The sequence below is a fragment of the Bos taurus genome, chromosome 11 (genome assembly GCF_002263795.3).
Source record: "Bos taurus isolate L1 Dominette 01449 registration number 42190680 breed Hereford chromosome 11, ARS-UCD2.0, whole genome shotgun sequence".
Taxonomy (NCBI): domain Eukaryota; kingdom Metazoa; phylum Chordata; class Mammalia; order Artiodactyla; family Bovidae; genus Bos; species Bos taurus.
This window is the reverse complement of record NC_037338.1, coordinates 36,427,055-36,448,578: the sequence shown is the minus strand read 5'-3', so window position 1 is coordinate 36,448,578 and position 21,524 is coordinate 36,427,055. Positions and strand designations below refer to the sequence as shown.

Here is a 21,524-nt window from a genome sequence, read left to right as displayed (position 1 = left end):
TGCAGTCCATGGGGTCGCTAAGAGTCAGACACGACTGAACGACTTCATTTTCACTTTTCACTTTTCACTTTCATGCATGGGAGAAGGAAATGGCAACCTGCTCCAGTGTTCTTGCCTGGAGAATCCCAGGGACGGGGGAGCCTGGTGGGCTGCCGTCTATGGGGTCGCACAGAGTCGGACATGACTGAAGGGACTTAGCAGCAGTAGCAGCCGCAGCAGAGAAGGTCTAGAGTAGTGCTTAGTCTTAGATGTGGTCTTTATTCCGAGGGCTCTGCCTTTTGGATTTCTTAGGTAGATGCCCGGAGTGTTAATGAGGTATTGAAGTAGCAAGCCATGTGGTTTCACCACTCTGAGCGGGCCAGAACTCCTAGAAGTTCCACTGCCCCTCAGCACTGTTTGTCTTCTGGTTGTCTGTTCCACTCTTAACTCTTTAGCAGTTCTCTGGTAAAATTCATCTTCCTTGTACATGTGTAACCCGAACCTCAGGAAGGATTCTTTGCAGACTTCCACAGTGGGACTTCCCCTCTGCACAGTTCTCTTTTCTTTTGGGCTTTGCCCCACCAATTTCAACTGCTTAAACTCTGATCTCTTCCTCAGCTCAGTGGACTGCTGCACTCTTCTGGGCTGTTTCCTGTTCTTGGAGTATTCTTTCTTCAACCTTATTCTTTTTATGCCTGGACTTTAGCTCACTGCCCCATAATCTAGAAATGTCCCCAGGCAGATGGCTGGGGTCATCATGGATCTCACCTCATGTATTTCCTTCCCTTTCTTTAGGAGTCACAGTCTTTTGCCTATGGTTTAATACTAGAAAAAGTTGTTCTCTGTTTTCTACTGTTACAATGGCTCGTTTAGTGCCGTTATATTGTCATATCAAGAAATACAGTTCTGAAACCTGTTCTGTTTGGAGAGGAATGAATTCTTAAAAAGAGAAAATCTCATTTTATTTTAGATATTTATGTTTCATTCACCTAGTCAATGCTTATTTGTTGTTGGTCTTCTGTCTGAGATTGGCCTTGAGCACGTAAGGGGAAGGAGACCCAGTTTCTCTCCTCAAGAAGCATAGTTTCCTTATGATAAGGAGGAACAAATATTAAGTTCAAGTTTGGGTATTTTTTTAACTTAACTTTTACTGAAGCATAATACACTTGGTCATGGAATGGTTCCCACTGCCCCTCCAGTTTGTTAACTTGTTATATAAGAATAAGAAGTTACTCAGTTCTTCCAAAGGAGAGGCTTTGATGGTAGTGTTACCAGCCAGGGTTCTTGGCCTCCTTAACCAATAGAAATTGATCAGAGGCCAGACTAGAAATTCAAGCAAGGCTTTATTGGAGCCCCTGCTATAGCAGTGGGAGTGAGAACAAACAGCAGATTCCCTTGCTCATTTCCTGAGTGGGGGCGAGCTTGTTCCTTATGTGGGATGTGGGTAGGAGAGTGAGGAGAGTTTGGGCCAGAGGAGTGGCTTAGGTAGCTTGCCAGCGTCTTATGTGGTGTTGTGTGCAGGGGGCCTGCACAGTACCCTACTTTTGCCCCCGACCCCCTTTTGCTCTAGGCTCTTCAGAAGTGGCATTTGGGTTTTTTAGTCTCTTTTGTCCAGAATTTGCTCCATCTATGCACGCATACAGTTCTTTTTAGTACCACACAATCTATTGCTATTGTTGCTGGGGGAGATGTTTGTCCAGGTGCAAGCATGATAGCGGGTCTTAGGTCTCAGCCTGTCTCAGTAGGGTGTAAGCTCTAAATACACTTTTCTAAACCACTATTTTTTAATTATTACCTATTAGTTAACCAGTTGCTTTGTTTTGAGATAATTAGCCAAAGGTATAAAAATACTACTTTGCCACTGAGAAATTTTTTCACTAGACATACAGAAATCAGATATCTTAGTGTATTTATGATACTAAAATTTTTCTGTCTGACTTCTGTACTGTATTTAATAAAACAAAATTTTTTTTGACTTTCATTTTTAGAAGGCCAGCCTAATTCATGGAAACAATCTTATTTTCACTCTGTTTCATATATCACCACTGACAACCTGATAATATTCAACTCAGGGTCTTGACTGTAGAGTGATTTTTGCCAGCAGTCACTGATAATGATGTATGAATTGGATATGAAACAAATTTACTTCCTTTCTATCCTGACCTCCACCCCAAAATAGGTTGATTTTAATTGATTATAGAAAAATAACTTAGCTTGAAAAACTGTCATTCTTTGCCTGATAAAATGTCCTTGAATATTCACTTAGAAATAAGAGAAGTTAGGTTAAACTACTTCAGTGATACTATCTCAACCAAGGTGTTTGAATATCTGAAACCTTCCAGTATAAGAGAATTCTTGCTTAAAGAACTTTATCCTCATGAGGGAAATTTAAGGATTTTATCTTCCCATTGTTTCATCTATATTACCATTTTTCAAGTGTGGTCCTTTGCCCGAGTGTCTAGTGCCTTTTTAACTTTTGACTGAGACTTGTTGATTCTAACTTCTTGCCTCCTACAACAGTAGAAGATACAGAATAACTGTATGCTTGAAATGAAATTAAAAATCTTGTTTTTCAAAACACGTTTCCCATCATCAGGCACAGAAATCAGAGCTTCCTTTATACATCTCTGCTATCCTTGTAGGTACTGATATTTCTTCACAGTTACAGTTCTAAAAAGTTAGTGTAATAGCCTGATACCTACAGAATTCACAGTGTACATAATTTGCTAATGGTGTGTGTGTGTACTTATTTTGTTAATGTCCAACTATCTTCTGGCGTTCTATTTTTTCATTAACTCCTCCAGAATTTAACAAAATATTGTGGTGGATAATACTGTTAAAGTTCAGCCCCACTGTTTGTTGTATCAAGTTAATAGCATTATACCTATGTCCATCCTCATTAGGTAGGGTTCAGTTCAGTTCTGTTCAGTTCAGTCGCTCAGTCGTGTCCGACTCTGCAACCCCATGAATTGCAGCACGCCAGGCTTCCCTGTCCATCACCAACTCCTGGAGTTCACTCAGACTCACGTTCATTGAGTCAGTGATGCCATCCAGCCGTCTTGTCCTCTGTCGTCCCCTTCTCCTCCTGCCCCCAATCCCTCCCAGCATCAGAGTCTTTTCCAATGAGTCAGCTCTTTGCATGAGGTGGCCAAAGTACTGGAGTTTCAGTCTTAGCATCATTCCTTCCAAAGAAATCCCAGGGCTGATCTCCTTCAGAATGGACTGGTTGGATCTCCTTGCAGTCCAAGGGACTCTCAAGAGTCTTCTCCAACACCACAGTTCAAAAGCATCAATTTTTTGCCACTCACCTTTCTTCACCGTCCAACTCTCACATCCATACATGCCCACTGGAAAAACCAGAGCCTTGACTAGGCGGATCTTTGTTGGCAAAGTAATGTCTCTGCTTTTCAATGTGCTATCTAGGTTGGTCATAACTTTTCTTCCAAGGAGTAAATGTCTTTTAATTTCATGGCTGCAGTCACCATCTGCAGTGATTTTAGGTCTCTATAGGCATGCAAACTCTTCCTTCAAATAATCTATTGTAGTGGCAACTTGGGAGTTATTCGTTTCATTTACTGTAGTGAAATAATATGCATTTCTTTAACAACACTCCTAAGTTTGTCTGGAGTCCCCTTTTAGTTCAAATAAGCAGAGTTCTACTAAATTTTCATTGGTTAATAAAAGAACATCATTGTAACAAAGATTGTTGTTTATTATGCTAAAAATATCTAAAGTACAGACTTGGAGTATTATGCTTTCAGTTTGCTTGTCAGTTACTCTTGTCATTTGTGATGAAATGGTAATAGTAGCCAAGGTTCCAATTCTTTTGAGACTGTTTCTCCAGACTGATGCTGTTTCTTCTTACCTGTTCATCCCATGCCCCTTCCAGTTACATTTTTAACAAAATAGAAACATATTGTCTCCATTATCAGAGAGAATAAATATTTGCCTCTTGCTTCCATTTCCTCTATATCTTTTAAGATACAATTGACAATAATTTTGTGTGTGTCCCAAAAGAGTATATATATTAATGGATTTGGGTTGAGATAATTGTGATAAATGTTTTATACTTGAACAAGGAGTACACATATGTTTTGATTTGTTGATAGGAATGTTCACAGTATTGTGAGTTCTGGGTGAATAAATGATGGAAACATCACCAAAGTGCCCAGTCGTACAAACGTGCCTTTTTACTGATGATAGTTTTTTTTAACTGCTGTGTTGCAGCTGTTGAAAATGGACAGATAGATGTGTTAAGGCTGCTGCTTCGATATGGAGCAAATGTTAATGGATCCCATTCTATGTGTGGATGGAACGCCTTGCACCAGGCTAGTTTTCAGGTAAACTCTGCATTTATTATTTCATTTCCATGTAAATTGTGTGTTTTACCCTTTTAAAATGACAATTCTATACAGTCTTTGCTTCCTACTTGCCTGTGATTTATGGTGGTTCATGCAGTACAGAAAGGCAGTCTAAATGGTAATGATCATTCTGAATAAGCCTGCTGCTCTAGTAGTTCTAGCAGCTTTGGGCTGCAGGGATTATGTAAGTTTTTCAAATGTTGATAGCATAGTTAAGAGGCCATCAGAATATTTGGGATATATAAATTGATAGTGAGCAATGGCTTATTATATTTATAGCACTTTGTTTAGATAACTGTGATAACACCTTAGTACTTGGGCTTGCAAACTAATTTTGCAGGATTTTATAAGGATTCTAATTCCTAGAGATCGTTGTTTTATCTGTTTATGTTTAATGGGCTAGCTTAAGGTACAGAATAATGATTAACACTTTCTTCCCATTGCCCAAAACACTTTAAAAAAAGAGTTTTCCTTTAGTGAGGATAAAAAGCACATATACACACAATAATAAAAAAAGAGATATCTTCTATTTTTTTTGTTTTGTCTTATTTAAAATATGAATCTGTGCCTTAGGGAAATGCTGAGATCATAAAATTGCTTCTTAAAAAAGGAGCAAACAAGGAATGCCAGGATGACTTTGGAATCACACCTTTATTTGTGGCTGCTCAGTATGGCAAGCTAGAAAGCTTGAGCATACTTATATCATCGGGTAAGACTGATCCTTTGCACTATTACGATCATGAGTTTAATGCTGTTTCTTCCTAGGAAGAGTAATTCTTAACTAAATATAAATCAGGTTCTGAAATTTATTGTTTTATGTTAGTGGTAAATAAGAGTACGTACAAGTTAATTTGTAAGCCTGGTTACTAAGTCTCTATTAACTAACATGATACAATGCGCAACTACTAACTTACCTCAGGAGAACCTCTTAATGATCTATTGCTAAAGCAGGTTTATTGGCAAGTTGAATGATGGGGCTGTCCTTCGTTATAGCTACTTGAACGGTTCCAACTTTCTCGGGTACATGACTAATACAGTCTTAATTAATCTTTTAGATAGCTATTTTGTACATTAACCCTCTGACTTGTGTATTTTGGTTAATTGTGTGATATTTAAGTGGGTTTATTTCAAAGCCTGTTTACACTATTATGTTAATAAATAGCAACATAAACCTGCTTAAAAGTTTTTCAGTGACAACCATTACATATTCAGCACTGTCAGAGAAGATGGTGTTAAGGTGGCATGCTTATTACTCTGTGAAATTTCTGTGACCAGAAACATTTGTTATATAAGGGCTCTTCAGTTCTTCTGACACCATTGCTGTGCGCACAGTGCTAACCTGACAAAACATGGGTAGTCAAGAGCAGATGGGAGAGACACCAGATTTGCCACCACACAATGTTTTTTTAATACCTAGGCTTTTCACATATCTTCTATAATATCTAAACTTTTAATAAATTACCAAAACAAAGTTTATTTAGAGCACATATTTTCTTATTTCTGCTTTCTCCTTATAAACCTTGAAATACTCAAGTTGACATAGTAAGCAAGAGAAACAAGCATTCGTTAAGTGTAAAATTAAGATATGTTACAAATATCAGGTCTGTAAATCTTTGGAGTTGAGATAATCCCTAAAATCATTTATTCAAGCATGTGTTTTGTTGTTGTATTAAGAATCCCAGACTCCGAGCTGTTTAAGTGATGTGCCAAAGATCTACAATAGAAGCTATTCACTGGTGGAATCGGGACTCGGACACAGGACTTTGATTTCTCATCTTCCTTCTTCTGTGCTGTACCTTCCCACAGACCGTCATGATGCATTTTATGACTTCCAGTCCCTAAAATTCCAATTATTAGTGTGTAATACTTAGAATGAAATAGGTTAAATTGCAGGTTAGTTACTCTCTCCTCATGCTAAGCCTGTCTCCTGGAACACTAAGCACCTGTTTTTTTTTTTTTTTTTGTCCTCTCTGAATAGTTATGAACAGCAAGTTGGAAAGGTATATAGGTATGTTTATAATGTAACTATACATGTTTCTAACTCTTTAAAATGACTTTCAGTGAATTCTTCCTCATTATCCAACTTTTTTTATCTGAAATTTTACAAAGACTGGTTCCTTATTCTTATACATTAAAATTGTCAATCAAAACAAAATATTGCTTAAAAACGAAAGTTAAGTAGGTTTCTTTTTTGACTTAATCTTTCCTCAGCTATAGTGTTCATTTCTTTCTAATGATGACAGTAGGTGAGGCATCCACCTTGTACAAGTCAAGAAGATTCAATGTATCTAGACGTGTTGAATACCCAGTTGGAATTTCTGACCCTTCCGTGAATTCTGACTTACCATTTGTATTTTGCATTGTTCTTAACCCATGTCAGGGCTTTGGTTTATTCAAGGTGTATTTATGAAACCTCCTTTTAAATAAAAAATTGTCTTCCCCCTTGAGGATGATGATTTTTCCACTGAGGTGTATTCCAGAAATTTAAACATTTTCATGGTCATGTATTAACACACACATACTTAGCATACTTAGCACATTATTTGTCAATGAGAAAAGTTTGAGGAAGTCTGCTATTTTTGAAACCTTCACAGAAATTGAGGTCACTAAACTTTTTCACATCTTTATACGTTTGCTTCTAAATAATTGATTAGATTTATGCTTAAAAATTCAGCGTAGAAACCCATTTAAATAGAGCCTTTTCCTTTTATTGTGGGCTCTGTTCATCACACACTGGTCATGAAGAAAAGGAATGTAATAGAGAGTATAGTCAACATTAGTTTAAAGTTATAGCCCCTGTGTATATCATTTCTGCTGGGATTTTTTTTTATGACTCAGCCTGAATCAATTAGTGGCATCTATAAAGTCTGATAATTTAGATTTTTTTTCTTATTCTTTCAATAATGATCAGAAATGTTATCCGTATTTGATGATTTGCATTTTTTTTTTAAAATGATTGCTTATTAGACCCTCAGAGTGTTTGTTGGAGGAAGGATTAGAATGAAATGAATCCTTCATAGGGTAAAATTCATATTTTAGCTTAAAAATGAATTCTAAAATATTAATCTTTTTTTTCTTGTTAACATAAAAGCAAAAACAATTTAAATGATTACCAATAAGAAATTGAAAATTAATGTTTCAACAACAGTATCCATTAAGGAGGACAATCTGTTGTACTATGAAAGCCCTTTTAAGGCAGCTGCTTTGAATTGTTGGTTGCTTGTCTTCTTTTATTTTTGCATTAAAGAGGGTTATATGTTAAATGTTTTATTTTAGGTGCAGATGTCAATTGTCAAGCCTTGGACAAAGCTACTCCCTTGTTCATTGCTGCTCAAGAGGGCCACACAGAATGTGTGGAGCTTTTGCTCTCCAGTGGGGCAGATCCTGATCTTTACTGTAATGAGGACAATTGGCAGCTACCTATACATGCAGCTGCACAGATGGGCCATACAAAGTAAGTGCTAAAAATGAAAAGTAAAAATGGTCTCATAATTCAGAGCTAGTAAGAAATTAGATCTTCTGGACCAGACCCTTTACCTCCAGGCATAATCTTTGATATTCCCTTCTCTACTGATTTGCTTAATGGTTAGGTCCACCCCCGCATCTGTCTCCCATGCCATCCCCTGAAGTTCTTAGTCTTGCACTTTCTTAGAGTGAGGCAGAATGGCCCAGGAGACTGTCTCAGGGTGTTAAATCTTCCCTCTGACTTGCTTAAGCTACTCTTCCACTCCTTTCCAGTTTTATCCTAGACATCTTGAGGTACTGATCTGATGACTTTATTCAATGTACTTATATTACCTCCCTGACCCCAGAAAGGTTTTGGATTTGTGATCTCTGTTGGAGTTCTTTTTCGTGGGGTCTAGGCAGTCCACATCTTGAACCCTTTGACTGGACTTCTCTTTGTCTGATTTCAAATTCAACCTGGTTCTTTATTCTGCCCCTGTTATTCTTCTTCCCTAGCCAGAAACTCAAATGAAATTTTTGGGGAGAGAGAGACTTAAAGAAAGTTGAAACTCCCTGAAATTGGGAGTTCTAAGAATCTTAGAAATTATTAAACCTGGTTTTACCTTGAGAATATGGCAGCCTATCTTAACATAGATTGGTACCAAACAGTTTTTAAAAGTATATATTTAAAGTTTTTAGAGTCTTATTACTGCAGTAGTAATTTTTATAGCTATTGTTGTTGCTATTGCTGTTGTTGCTGCGTCGCTTCAGTCGTGTCCGACTCTGTGCGACCCCATGGACTGCAGCCCACCAGGCTTCTCCGTCCATGGGATTCTCCAGGCAAGAACACTGGAGTGAGTTGCCATTTCCTTCTCCAATGCATGAAAGTGGAAAGTGAAAGTGAAGTCGCTCAGTCGTGTCTGACTCTTAGCGACCCCATGGACTGCAGCCTAGCAGGCTCTTCCATCCATGGGATTTTCCAGGCAAGAGTACTGGAATGGGTTGCCATTGCCTTCTCCAAGCTATTGTTAGTATTATTTAATTTAAAAAGTAATAGTGAAATGGTCTTGTCTTTAGTATTTAATATGTTTGTATAGTAGAAAAGCAGATGCTGTAATTAGGTTATTATGCCACTAGGTGTCATGGTATTTTACGGTTTTCTTAAACATATTTGTAATCTTTGTTTGTGCCTTGTTGAAGAGTTTGGTCATGGACAGGAAGGCCTGGCATGCTGCAATCCATGGGGTTGCAAAGAGTCGGACACGACTGAGCTACTGAACTGAACTGAAGAGTATATTTTTTCCAACTCACTTAAACATTTTTAACACATTTTTTACATGTAAGAGACACTCGACAGGTTCTTTATTTTAGCAAAATACTTAGGTTTAAAAATTTGATGTTTTTCTTAACTCTTGGTATTTTATTTAATCATAAATCTACAGTTATACTCTGAGCTTTAAATTGATTTCAGAACCCTCTTGAGAATTTACCCTTATTTGTTCTCAATTTTGAGAATTCTGTTGGTCACTGATGATTTTCTTCATAGTAAATATAGGTTCTCCTTAAATATTGTTATCTTAGTCCTATTTTACCTAAGGAAAAGTGGCAAGGAGAAAGAATGTTATAAATATACTTTGGTGTAGCTCTGCCTTTCTTTTCCCAGAAAGAGGACAATTTCTGGCTTATATTATCCTTATAGTGTAGGCTAGTCCCTTCTCTCCAGCTGAGTGCTGGAGGTAAGTCTACAAATGATCTAAGAACTTTTTAATGATTTTTGTTTAGAACTTTCTCTAGTTAGCAACCAGTCTTTTAAATAAATCTGCCATAACACATAAAAGAACTCATCTTCTTTTCTGAGAATAGAATATTTTAGCAGAAATTCTGATTTCTTCCTGATGTAAATACGGTTCATTTCATGTCTCTTATCATCCTAAAAAATTCTTACTAATTAGAAAAATAAAACTTTGGTTGCTACTTTACAAAGGAAAATAATTTATTGTCTTGATATGTTTGTATTTAGTGTAATGAAGTTTTAAATAATTTATTAGATCCTAAAACATCTCATATAAAATTTGAATTTTGGGGACTTGAGTAGTGGTGGTAATGTAAACAATTAGTAAAAAAATTAAAAAGGACAATATGTTATCTATTTACTTTTATAGGAACATTATTTAGTTCTGTTTCAAATATGTTTAAGGGCCTTCTTATGAAGCAACAGTAATAAGCATTTTGGAGTATGTAGCTTGTAATAATTTATTGTACGTAGAAAGTACACGGAAGACAGACAGACTTCTTAAATTCAATCAATGGGTGACTCAAACTATGTCCTGTAGAAATGTCTGCAATTATGTATATACAGAAACATACTCCTGAATTTGTGTATTGGCAGAATCTTGGACTTGTTAATACCACTCACTAACCGGGTTTGTGACACTGGGCCAAACAAAGTGAGTCCTGTGTACTCAGCAGTGCTTGGAGGGCATGAGGAGTGCCTGGAAATGTTGCTCCAGTCTGGCTACAGCCCAGATGCCCAGATGTGCCTCGTCTTTGGATTCAGTTCTCCCTTGTGTATGGCTTTCCAAAAGGAGTATGTATATCTACTTTACTTTCATTCTTTTTGGCCGTATGGAGATGTGTTTCCAAATGACTTTCTTTTGTGATAAAATAGCATGTCTTAGAGCTAAATTGGGAACTTAAAAACAGAAAAACAGACAAAAACAAAAGCTTCTATGATGTACCTTTGATTATTTCACTAATCAAACTATAACAAAGACAAGGTGATGATGTCAGGTTTTTTTCCTTTTCTCTTTGGAGCTGGATGATATTTTTTGGTGTAGCAGTTTTAGGGGAAATATTTAATATATTAAAGTAAATGCAGGAATTCTCTGATGTCTCAGATCTTCAAAACACTTCAAGAATTAAAACAAACTTTAAGTTATACAGTGACTAAGGCCTGAGGATTTAATGTTTAACATGGTGACTATAACTGACAACATTGAATTATAGAATTGAAATTTGCTGAGAGTAGAACTTAAATGCTGTCAAAAAGATAATTATATGAGGCGGTGAATGTTTCTATGATGTATATGTGTATCAAATCACCACATTTTATACTTTAAATATCTTGCAATCTTATTTGTCAGTTATACCTCAGTAAAACTGAGATAAAAAGATAAAAAAGATTTTAAAATTTGTCAAGTATTGTATTGACTGTTTCAGGTTATTTGTCATTTGAAATTTATAAGACTTGTTAAGAATCTAAAATAAAACTTTATTTTTATAGATATTATAGCACTTTTAATGTATTTGGTATATAGCATTTATTTCTGTAGGTCACACATTTAAAAATTTTAATGTTTCTTTTGCTAATCTACCATGATCCTGCAAGTAGAATAAAGGAAGAATTATTGATAGATTATTGATTAGCTTCTGGCCAAACTAGACAAGATTTGTCTATCTGACTCGTAAGGTTTTAAAATAGAATAAATAAAAAAAGGCTTTATGTAAGAAAAGCCATATTGAGTAAAATCTGTGGTCCAACCAATAGTAAAGTAAGTTGTGCAGCTAGAAGCTGTTATTTTTAATGATGCAAAAGAGGTTTGTGGGCTAATCTCAAATTTCATTGGCTTTCCTAAATTCACCATTATGGATTGCTAGCTATGACTTAAAAATTTATCAAGAACTTATTTGCTAAGCTTTTCTTTCTCTACTGTCTCAACATTTGCTGTTTATAGTAGTTCATTTTTATTTGTTCTGAACTTAAGCTTCTAGGTACACACTGTACTCTGAGTATTGAAGTTTTGGTTAATCTAGTATCTGGGATCCACTCTGTGCATAACTTTCATGATTTCATAGTTCACTGTATAGTTTCTTTGGTTTTATCTTTCTAAACAGGAGGCCTAGTTACTTTAGTTTGCCTCACTAGGGCTGTACTGTTGACTTTAGTTGATTCAATTGTCATTATATATATGTCTCCATTTTTTTTTATTATTAGATTAGAATTGAACATTTTTTTATTTGATAAGAACATAATAGTTTTGTATAGTTGTATGTCTGTGTGTCCAGCAGATCAATAATCTGTTTTAGCCTTCATCTTAGCTTTTGGAGGAATGATATTTTGGTTCTTCTGTCATAGCAGCTTAGCTCATAGCTCATCGTCTTATAAGTGTAGTTTGAATTAAACATGTTAAACCATAGCAGTGCTCCTATTAACACCAAAGTACCTTAAAATGAATGTTTTTCTGGACTGAGGAATTGGGTAGAATAGAACCCTCTGGGACAGGGTATGAGGGAAATTCTGGAGAAAGAGAGCTGGAGAAAAGGTTTTCTTGATTCTGTGTACAAACCTACATCAAGCCCATCCAACCTTTGAATTCACAGGGCAGAAATTATTGACAACAAGATTTGAACTATCACCCAAGTCTCAGGTCCAAGTGGCACATTTCGTGGGGCCAGACTCAAAGCAGCATAGCAAAGGCTTGAGAACTGAATTTGCATTGAAGTAACTGTCTGTAGAGGTGAAAAAGAAATTGTAGTCTAAACCTAACTAGGTTATATACCTGCTAAAACAAACAAACACAATCAGTATTATGGTCAAAGAATTACAGCAGGACCCAGGGCCCAGAGTCTACACACAGCATTACTATTCATAATATCCAGGATACAATCTAAAATTACTTGACAGAACCAGAAAAATATGACTAATTTTAGAGGGAAAAGACAATTAACATGTGTCAACCCTGAGATGATGTAGATGTTGGAAATATCAAATAATTGTAAACAACTGTTGTAATGAGGTAAACACACTTGAAATAAATGGAAGGTAGATATTTTCAGCTTAGAAGCAAAAATTAGAACCAAATGGACTTTTTAATAAAAACTGAAAAGTGTAATATCTGAAATGAAAAGTTAGCTGTATGAGCTTCATAGTGGAATGGAATTGACAGAGGAAAGAGTCAGTTACCTTGCAGATAGACCAATATAAATTATCCAAACAGAAGAACAGAGAAAAAGAAGATTGGGGGGACAGAAAAGAACAGAGCCTCAGGGACCTGAGGGACAATATCGTCAGTGTTGACATTCATGTCATAAGGATCCAGAAGAGAGGAGAAGGAGATTGTGACCAATAATGGACAAACACATCCCAACATTAGATAAGAACACAAGTTTATAAATTTAAGAAGCTAAGTAAACCAAAATATGAGAAGCTCAAAGAAAAGCATGCTTACAAAATAATCAAACTGTTGGAAACTTAAAGAAGTAACATTGTGGTTTATGGTGGTCTTTGGTCACAGACATGAGCTATTAGACTTTGTTTTTTACTATTCTTGGCAATGTTGCTATGTGAAGTGGCCCTATGTATCATAACTGAAATCTTTTTTAGTGACTTTAAAAGGACTTGTCATGTATTTGCTTCCATGTGGGAACTTATAATTGGACCAAATGTATTTTTAATTAGTAAGGTAGGTTTTCAGTAAGAAAACTCGCTGGAAAATGCTATTTGTTAGTCCATAGGGAAAAAAGCCAAAACATCAGAATATCTCTTTGATGAGGGTACATTCTCTCTGTCTTTACAGTTTACTTTTTATTTGTTTGCCAGGGCCATGGTAGTAGACTTAATTTTGAAACATCTTTGCCATTATTTATCTACCCAGTGGGAAATTTAATTGAAAGGGAAACATTTCCCAAGAGACTAAGGTGAAGAGATGGTAGCTTTATTATCACATATGCTCACATTTAATATTTGTATATACATACAGTGCACTGTGCAGTGTCTGGCACATCAGAAAAAAAATATCAAGGTTAATTCTCTTCTTCATTTCTGGAGAAGACATATCTTTTGCCATCCTCTGTTTATCTAAAAATAGCATCAATTAAACTTTTAGTCTTTGTAATACATTTACATAAGCTAATGTCAGATTCTTAGTTTGCATGTAATCGCTGTACATATAATGGGAAAATCATTTGATTATTTTGAAATTCAGTGTAAACCTGATTGAGCAAGGAAACTATCAATTCTCCCAGTAGGTTTTGTTTTAGTATTTCAAGAGGGTAACATAGACAATGCCTGGGGAAAAAAATTGAAAAATTTGTTAATTTTTTTATTTCTTTCAATATGCATCTGAAAATTTGAGTTCTCTAGGTTACATACTTAAAATTATTTAAATTAATTAGAATTACCTTTCTAAAGGACAATTGACTAATTTTGTTTAAAAATAGCTTTTTGTTCTGTTTCTTCTTAAGCCAGTGTATCAATTTCCTGTATTACATTTACCAATTATGAATAAGAATTTGAGTTTTGGTCACAAAAATAATACCAGGGAACTTGGAAGACTATTTTCCAAAATTAATTATTAGATATTTGAACTTTCAGATATTTGGTAATAGATAATAAGTTTAGTGGTATAAGTTTTTTTCTAACATCACAATAGTAAAAAATGTTGATCAGTTTTCACAATCAGTAACCAGACCAAAAAATAAAAAATAATTACAATTGCAAGCCATAATGGAAACATGATTAACCTAATAATATAAAGTAATTACATACAGTTTGGGGAATTAAGTAGAGTGATATGGAAAGTGGAAGTGCATACATGCACATCTTTTCGTGTCTCTCCCCCCACCCTGCCCCAGGCCAGTCTGTGTTTTTGGTGGTGCATTTAATCCATTTACATTTAAAATAATTATCAATACATATGATCCTATTCGGAGAAGGCAATGGCAACCCACTCCAGTACTCTTGCCTGGAAAATCCCATGGACAGAGGAGCCTGGTAGGCTGCAGTCCATGGGTCGCTAAGAGTCGGATATGACTTCACTTTTACTTTTCACTTTCATGCATCGGAGAAGGAAATGGTAACCCACTCCAGTGTTCTTGCCTGGAGAATCCCAGGGACGGGGGAGCCTGGTGGGCTGCCGTCTACGGGGTTGCACAGAGTCGGACACGACTGAAGTGACTTAGCATCAGCAGCAGCATGATCCTATTACGGTTTTCTAATTTGTTTCAAGTTTATTTTGTGTAGATCTTATCCTCCTTTTGTGTTTCCTGCCTAGAGAAGTTCCTTTAGCATTTGTTGTAAAGCTGGTTTGGTGGTACTGAATTCTCTTAACTTTTACTTGTCTGTAAAGCTTTTGATTTCTCCATCAAATCTGAACTAGAGCCTTGCTGGGTAGAATATTCTTGGTTGCAGGTTCTTCCCTCATCACTTTAAAATATATTGTGCCATTCCCTACTGGCTTGTAGAGTTTCTGTTGAGAAATCAGCTGATAACCTATGGGAGTTCCCTTATATGTTATTTGTTGTTTGTTGCTTTAATATTTTTGTCTTTAATTTTCACCAGTTTGATTACTATGTGTCTTGATGTGTTCCTCCTTGGGTTTATTCTGCCTGGGACTCTCTGTGCTTCTTGGACGTGGTTGACTATTTACTTTCCCAAATAAGGCAAGTTTTCAGCTATTATCTCTTCAAATATTTTCTCAGATCCTGTCTCTCTCTTCTGGGATCCTATAATGCAAGTGTCGGTGCATTTAATGTTGTCTTAGAGGTCTTTTAGGTTGTCCTCATATTTTTTTTTTCATCCTTTTTTTAATATTCTGTTTTGTGGCAGTGATTTCCACCATTCTGCCTTCCCAGTCACTTATCTGTCCTTCTGCCTCAGTTATTCTGCTGTTGATTCCTTCCAGTGTATTGTTCATCTCTGTTTGTTCTTTAGTTCTTCTAGGTCTTTGGTAAACATTTCTTGCATCTTCTCCATTCTGTTTCCAAGATCCTGGATCATCTTCACTGTCATTATTCTGAATTCTTTTTCTGGAAGGTTGCTTATCTCTATTTTATTTAGTTGCTTTTCTGAGATTTTTATCTTATCCCTTCATCTGGGACATGATCCTCTGCCTTTTCATTTTGCTTAACTTTCTGTGATATGGTTTTCGTTCTGGCGACTGTGGGATTTTCTTGCTTCTTCTGTCTGCCTTCTGGTGGATGGGGTGTCTTGTCGTGGTTTCTCCTTTGTCTTTGGACATGGGGTATCTTTTTTTGGTGAGTTCCAGTGTCCTGTCAGTAGTTGTTCAACGGCTAGTTGCAGTTTCAGTGCTCTGCTATCTTGATCTCCAGTTTTGTTTAGTTTTATTTTGGCTATGCTGAGTCTTTGTTGCTGAGTGGGGTTTTCTCTAGTTACAGGGAGCGAGGCTACCCTTCTTTGTGGTACGTGGTCTTCTCCTTTTGGTATCTTTTCTTGTTGTGGAGCATGGGCTCTAGGGCACAGGGCTTCAGTAGTTGTGGCATGTGGGTTCAGTAGTTGCAGTTCCTGAACTCTAGAGCTCAATAGTTGTGGTGCATGGGCTAAGTTGCTTCATGGTATGTGAGATCTTCGTGGACCAGGGATTGAACCCACATCTGCATTGGCAGGCAGATTTCTTTACCACTGATCCATCAGGGAAGCCTGTGGTATGAGTTTTGAAATTTTATAGTAACAGTGTGTTATTATAGTAATGTTGGTTTGGTATAAGATCATTGTATAAAAGATTTAATCAACGCTTATCTGACTTTAGTTATTAATGAATCAAAAAGTTTTTTTTTAAGTTAGTTTATTTTAATTGGAGGATAATTACTTTACAATATTGTGGTGGTTTTTGCCATACATCGACATGAATCAACCATGAATGCACATGTATCCCCCCATCCTGAACCTCCCTCCCACCTCCCTCCCCACCCCATCCCTCTGGATCGTCCCAGAGCACCAGTTTGGGGTACCCTGCTTCATGTATTGAACTTGCACTAGTCATCTATTTTATATATGGTAATATACATGTTTCGATGCTATTCTCTCAAATCATCCCACCCTCACTTTCTTCCACACAGTCCAAAAGTTTATTCTTTACATCTCTGTCTCTCTCTTTTGCTGCCTTGCATATAGGATTGTCATTAATGTCTTCCTAAATTCCATATATATGTGTTAATATACTGTATTGGTGTTTCTCTTTCTGATTCATTTCACTCTGTGTAATAGGCTCCAATTTTACCCACTTCATTAGAACTGACTCAAATGTGTTCTTTTTCTTAGCTGAGTAAAACTCCATTGTGTTTATGTACCTTACCTGTTTTTCTGCCGATGGACATCTAGGTTGATTCCATGTCTTAGCTATTGTAAACAGTGCTACAGTGAACATTGGGGTACCTGTCTCTTTCAATTCTGCTTTCCTCAGTGTGTATGTCCAGAAGTGGATTGTTGGGTCATATGGCAGTTGTATTTCCAGTTTTTTAAGGAATCTCCACACTGTTCTCCATAGTGGTTGTATCAGTTTGCATTCCCACCAACAGTGTTTTCTCCACACCCTCTCCAGCATTTATTGTTTGTAAACTTTTTGATGGCAGCCATTCTGACCAGTGTGAGATGGTACCTCATTGTGGTTTTGATTTGCATTTCTCTGATAAATGAGTGATGTTGAGCATCTTTTCATGGTTAATTAGCCACTTGTATGTCTTCTTTGGAGAAATGTTAGTTTAGTTCTTTGGCTCACTTTTTGATTGGTTTGTTCATTTTTCTGGTATTGAGTTGTATGAACTGCGTGCATATTTTGGAGAGTAATTCTTTGTCAGTTGTTTCCTTTGCTATTACTTTCTCCCATTCTGAAGGCTGCCTTTTCACCTTGCTTATAGTTTCCAAAACTTTTGTTTTCTTATTTGTATGTTTTCTGGCATTTCTCCTGAGATCTAGAAATTTAACATTTCTTATACTCTTTGCACTGTTGGCCTCTTACGTTATGGTAAAGTTACCTGCTTTTACAAACAGTATAATTAATATCAAAAAGTGATGAAGATAATAAATAATGGCTCTGGGTTTTGAGTTTTCCTTTCTTTTTTGTTTTATTCAGCCAATTTAACTTTTTAGCTCAGGATTAGCATTCTGAAAGATTTTTACTGAGTATCCCTTGGAGAGAATAGGCTTCTATTTGAAGCAGTGACCTTTAGCTCTTCTCATACTCCAAAGCATGATGGAAAGTTATCTTGTCTCCTCCACTACTGTACAAAAGAATTCTTTGTCCTTTGGGGCTAACAAGTTAACAGCTTCAGTGACATGAAGCCAGTCTTTCAGGGGCATAGCTGAGTAATTCAACTCAAATGAGAAAATATAAGAAAATGACTTCTTTAACTGGAATGGGTGAAAGAGATGGGAAGTTGAGAAATTACGGGAAATTTAAACAAATATTAATGCCTTTTATATGTGGCTGTAGAAAGGGCTCCGGGCTTAACTGACCTGATTACGTCTGTCTTTCTAATCATTACTGATCATGGTTATCCTGCTAATTTTATAAAAATAATTGTGTCCATTCTTATCATTATATCACACATGGATACATCTGACACAACGTAATGTCTTTATTTTCAGCTGATGGTTAAAAGCCATTCAGTAAAACTTACTATATGGCCTTTTAATAATTCAGCTAAAAAGTCGGTTGTAGGTTTTGTTGAGTTATTAAGATATTTGTCCATTTCCATTTGTTTAAAAGAAACCTTATTAACATGTTGAATTTCCTTTTACTGTGCTTCTTTTTTATCTGAGCCTGTTTCTGTGCACAGTTTTGAACTTAAAAGGGCAGTATGATGGAAAATGTACAAGCCTCCAAGTAAGGTTTAGACATTGCTTTTGTGGTTTTTAAACTTCTCTTTCTCTGTGTATTATAGTTTTCACTGTTAAATAATATGAAATCTCTTAATGTGTCATAAGTAGTTCTTGATATTTGTGTTAAATAAGGACTACTCTAGGACTTGAAGAGTTTTTCTTATTCACCATCAGGGCTTGAAAGAGAATTTGTATTAAATGTTAAGAGAAACACATACATATTCCCATGTAATTTATATTTTAACCAAAGTTATATCTAAGCCTTTATCTTGCTAATTGACATGTAATAATCAAGGGCATTGTAGAGCACTGAAGTTACTTGAGTTGCTGGAGCTTGTTATGTATATTTGAGATGTGTAATGTAACAGAAGCTCAGGGCATGCTGAAAAAGTTTTATGATCCTCCAGTTTTATTTTGTGTTTATTATTGACCATGTAAATGGTAGTTCTGTTGAGAAAGGGTTTATAATGTAGCAGTAGGTAGTTTATAAAAGCCTTTTAGGAGTGTGCTCTTACTCCTTCTAATACAAGGCAGTGTGATAACTGGAAGGAGTTAGAACTGTGTTTTGTAGAATACTCTTTCTATACATTGTTAATAGATAATACATAGGATAAAATGGGTTCTTTAGTTAATTAAGTTTGGAAAACACAGGGTTAAGCAGTGGTAATTAGATTTGTTTCCTGAAGGGCTTCTAAGAATTTTTCTTATGGTGGTGTGTTTTATGAATTCCTAAGGAGGGGTGAGTCTACCAAAGTTTGAAAAATTTGGAAACATAGGATGAACTTTACAATAAATATACTATTGTTCCTGTGTTTACAGACTTTTGGGGCATTTTATATCCTCTTTATTATGCTTTTTTCTGATTAATGATTGGATCCATTGCTTTAATTCTAAAGGTACTTCCTCTGAAGTGTATCCAGAGTTTGAAGAAAAATACTTGAGCATATATTTAAAAAATGTAACTAGCATGCTGTTTAAAATTAAATTCATCCCGTATTTCTCTCTTATATGGACTAGTGTATACTATAAAGGGCCTCACAAATATTTTAATTATGGAGGCTTTTTTAATATAGATCATTTTCAGGGACTAGTGTTCCATGGAACATACTTCAGGAAACAGGTCTGGCCTTAAAATAATTCCCAATTTGACTGTTTCCTGAGATGTTTTGTTTTTATAATGTAGGAGAGATATTTGTGATATCATATTCACTGTTGGATTTTGATTTGCTATTATTATCCCAGTTTTACAAATTACTAGTTTTGTGATTAAGCTTCCGTTTTTGCATCTAGAGTGGAGGTGGTAATAAAAGTTACTTTTTAGGGTTATTGTGAATATTAAGGCAAATCTTCCATGTAACACATTTATCGTAGTTGCCTAGTGTAGAACAGATAAAGGTTGTTATTATGGAGAGTTATATGTGCACATGTTCCTCTAACATTTAGAGATGGATGGTTGGTTTATCAATGGCCTTGTCCTTAAATTTTTCTTAGCATGAGTCACATGGCGAGATGCTATATTTGAAACTTGAATGGGAAAGCCTCTTGGTTTTATAGTTTTTTTCCTAAACAAAATAGATTCTCTAGCTATCTGTGGCACTTAGTATAACAGGGTGCATTTAGGGCTCTCATTTACCTTTGTATTTGCAAAAATGCGTCGTCCCCTCTGAGAGGTAAAGCACCTGTAGTTAGGCCATTGATACTTTCACGTTGCTTGAGGGAAGAGTTCAGCTAGTTTCTGAAGTGCACATGTAAACATATATGCCTTGAAAATTAAGTGTTCTTGAGAATTGTGTATCACATTTTAATGAGGCAGTGTCTCGAGCTTTTCCCACTTTGCTGTATGTTTGTTGGAATGTGTCCAACAGTCCATGTCATGTGTTGCTCATCTGTTTTGTAGTGGAATCAGCAAGTAATAACTGCAGGCAGAATAATGAGAGCCTAGTTAAATGAGGTCAGAGTGGTTGAAAGAAATCGCTTATAACTGTTTAAAACCATCAGTCAGACGTATATCCTGTAAGAGTGGATACAGATACATATGTGTGGTTGAGTCCCTACACTGTTACCTGAAACTGTCACAGCATTGTTTGTTAATCGGCTAAACCCCAATACAAAAAAAAAAGTGTATCCTTTAGCATTTCTTGTAGTGCAGGACTGTTGGCAATAAATTCTTTTAGCTTTCCTGTATCTGAAAATAGCCATAAGAAAAAAAGTATATACAGGGCTCTTTTCAAGAACAGTGATAAGTATATATCACTGGAACAAATATCAGTATATACTAGACAGACAACAAAGTTAATTAATTTTTGTAAAGAAAATTTTAGAATTATAGCTTTTTCTTTTCTAATTGTTATGTATATTATTGATAATAAAGAGAATTAGTATTTAATCTTTTAACTGAAGAAAAGAAGCACAAATTGGAGAGCAAATAAAACAGATTTACAAAAATTTACGTAAGTGATATTTATGTATATGATGTTTAACTGCTTTGAAACCTTGGACTCAAGTTCTCAGAAGTAGTTGGTCTCATGTGACAATGGTTTAAATGTTTTATATTTGTTTTTTATATTCTTTTTATGATTCTTAATTATTTAGATTCTTTAATACTATGAATAATGAAGTATTTTTTTTTTATTTCTTGTTATTTAAAATAGCATTAATGCCAATTTCAGAGGGAGACTTATTTTATTCTTGGATATTTTCTTTCACAGTTGTCTGCGTAGTGAATGTATGTGTTTATTGAACTTTGTTAAAGTTATATCATAAACAGTTTTTTAAATGTGATCACATGACCATCATAATTTTGGCTTTTAATGACTATGTCATATTTTGAACATATCTCTTCCTCTGTTAAACAGTTAGTTTATTTAAAAAATCTGTTATAGACAATACTGTGGTTAATATGTATGTGCAAATAACATATAATTTATTTTTGTCTCAGGTAAATTCCCAGGATTTATGTTTATTATATTTAAATTTGTGGTATTTTACTTTGCATATCATTTTGTTTTACAAATACTTATATAATGCTAATTCTGTGTGCCAGGATGGTTAAGTAACTTGCTCAAAGTCACACAGCTAGTAAGTGGCTGAGCAGTCTGCCTCCAGTTTGTGCTCTTTATAAC

General features: G+C 35.6%; 1 protein-coding gene across 5 annotated transcripts in view; it reads left to right on the top strand.

The window, feature by feature from the left end:
• Positions 1–21,524, top strand: part of ASB3 (ankyrin repeat and SOCS box containing 3) — a 118,362-nt gene that overhangs the window by 71,123 nt on the left and 25,715 nt on the right. For 4 of the 5 annotated variants that reach the window (NM_001076927.1, XM_059891441.1, XM_059891439.1 and 1 more), the window contains 4 exon segments: positions 4,207–4,319; positions 4,914–5,049; positions 7,617–7,794; positions 10,174–10,371. In NM_001076927.1, coding sequence (NP_001070395.1) covers positions 4,207–4,319; positions 4,914–5,049; positions 7,617–7,794; positions 10,174–10,371 — 625 coding nt within the window. 5 annotated transcript variants of the gene reach the window in all.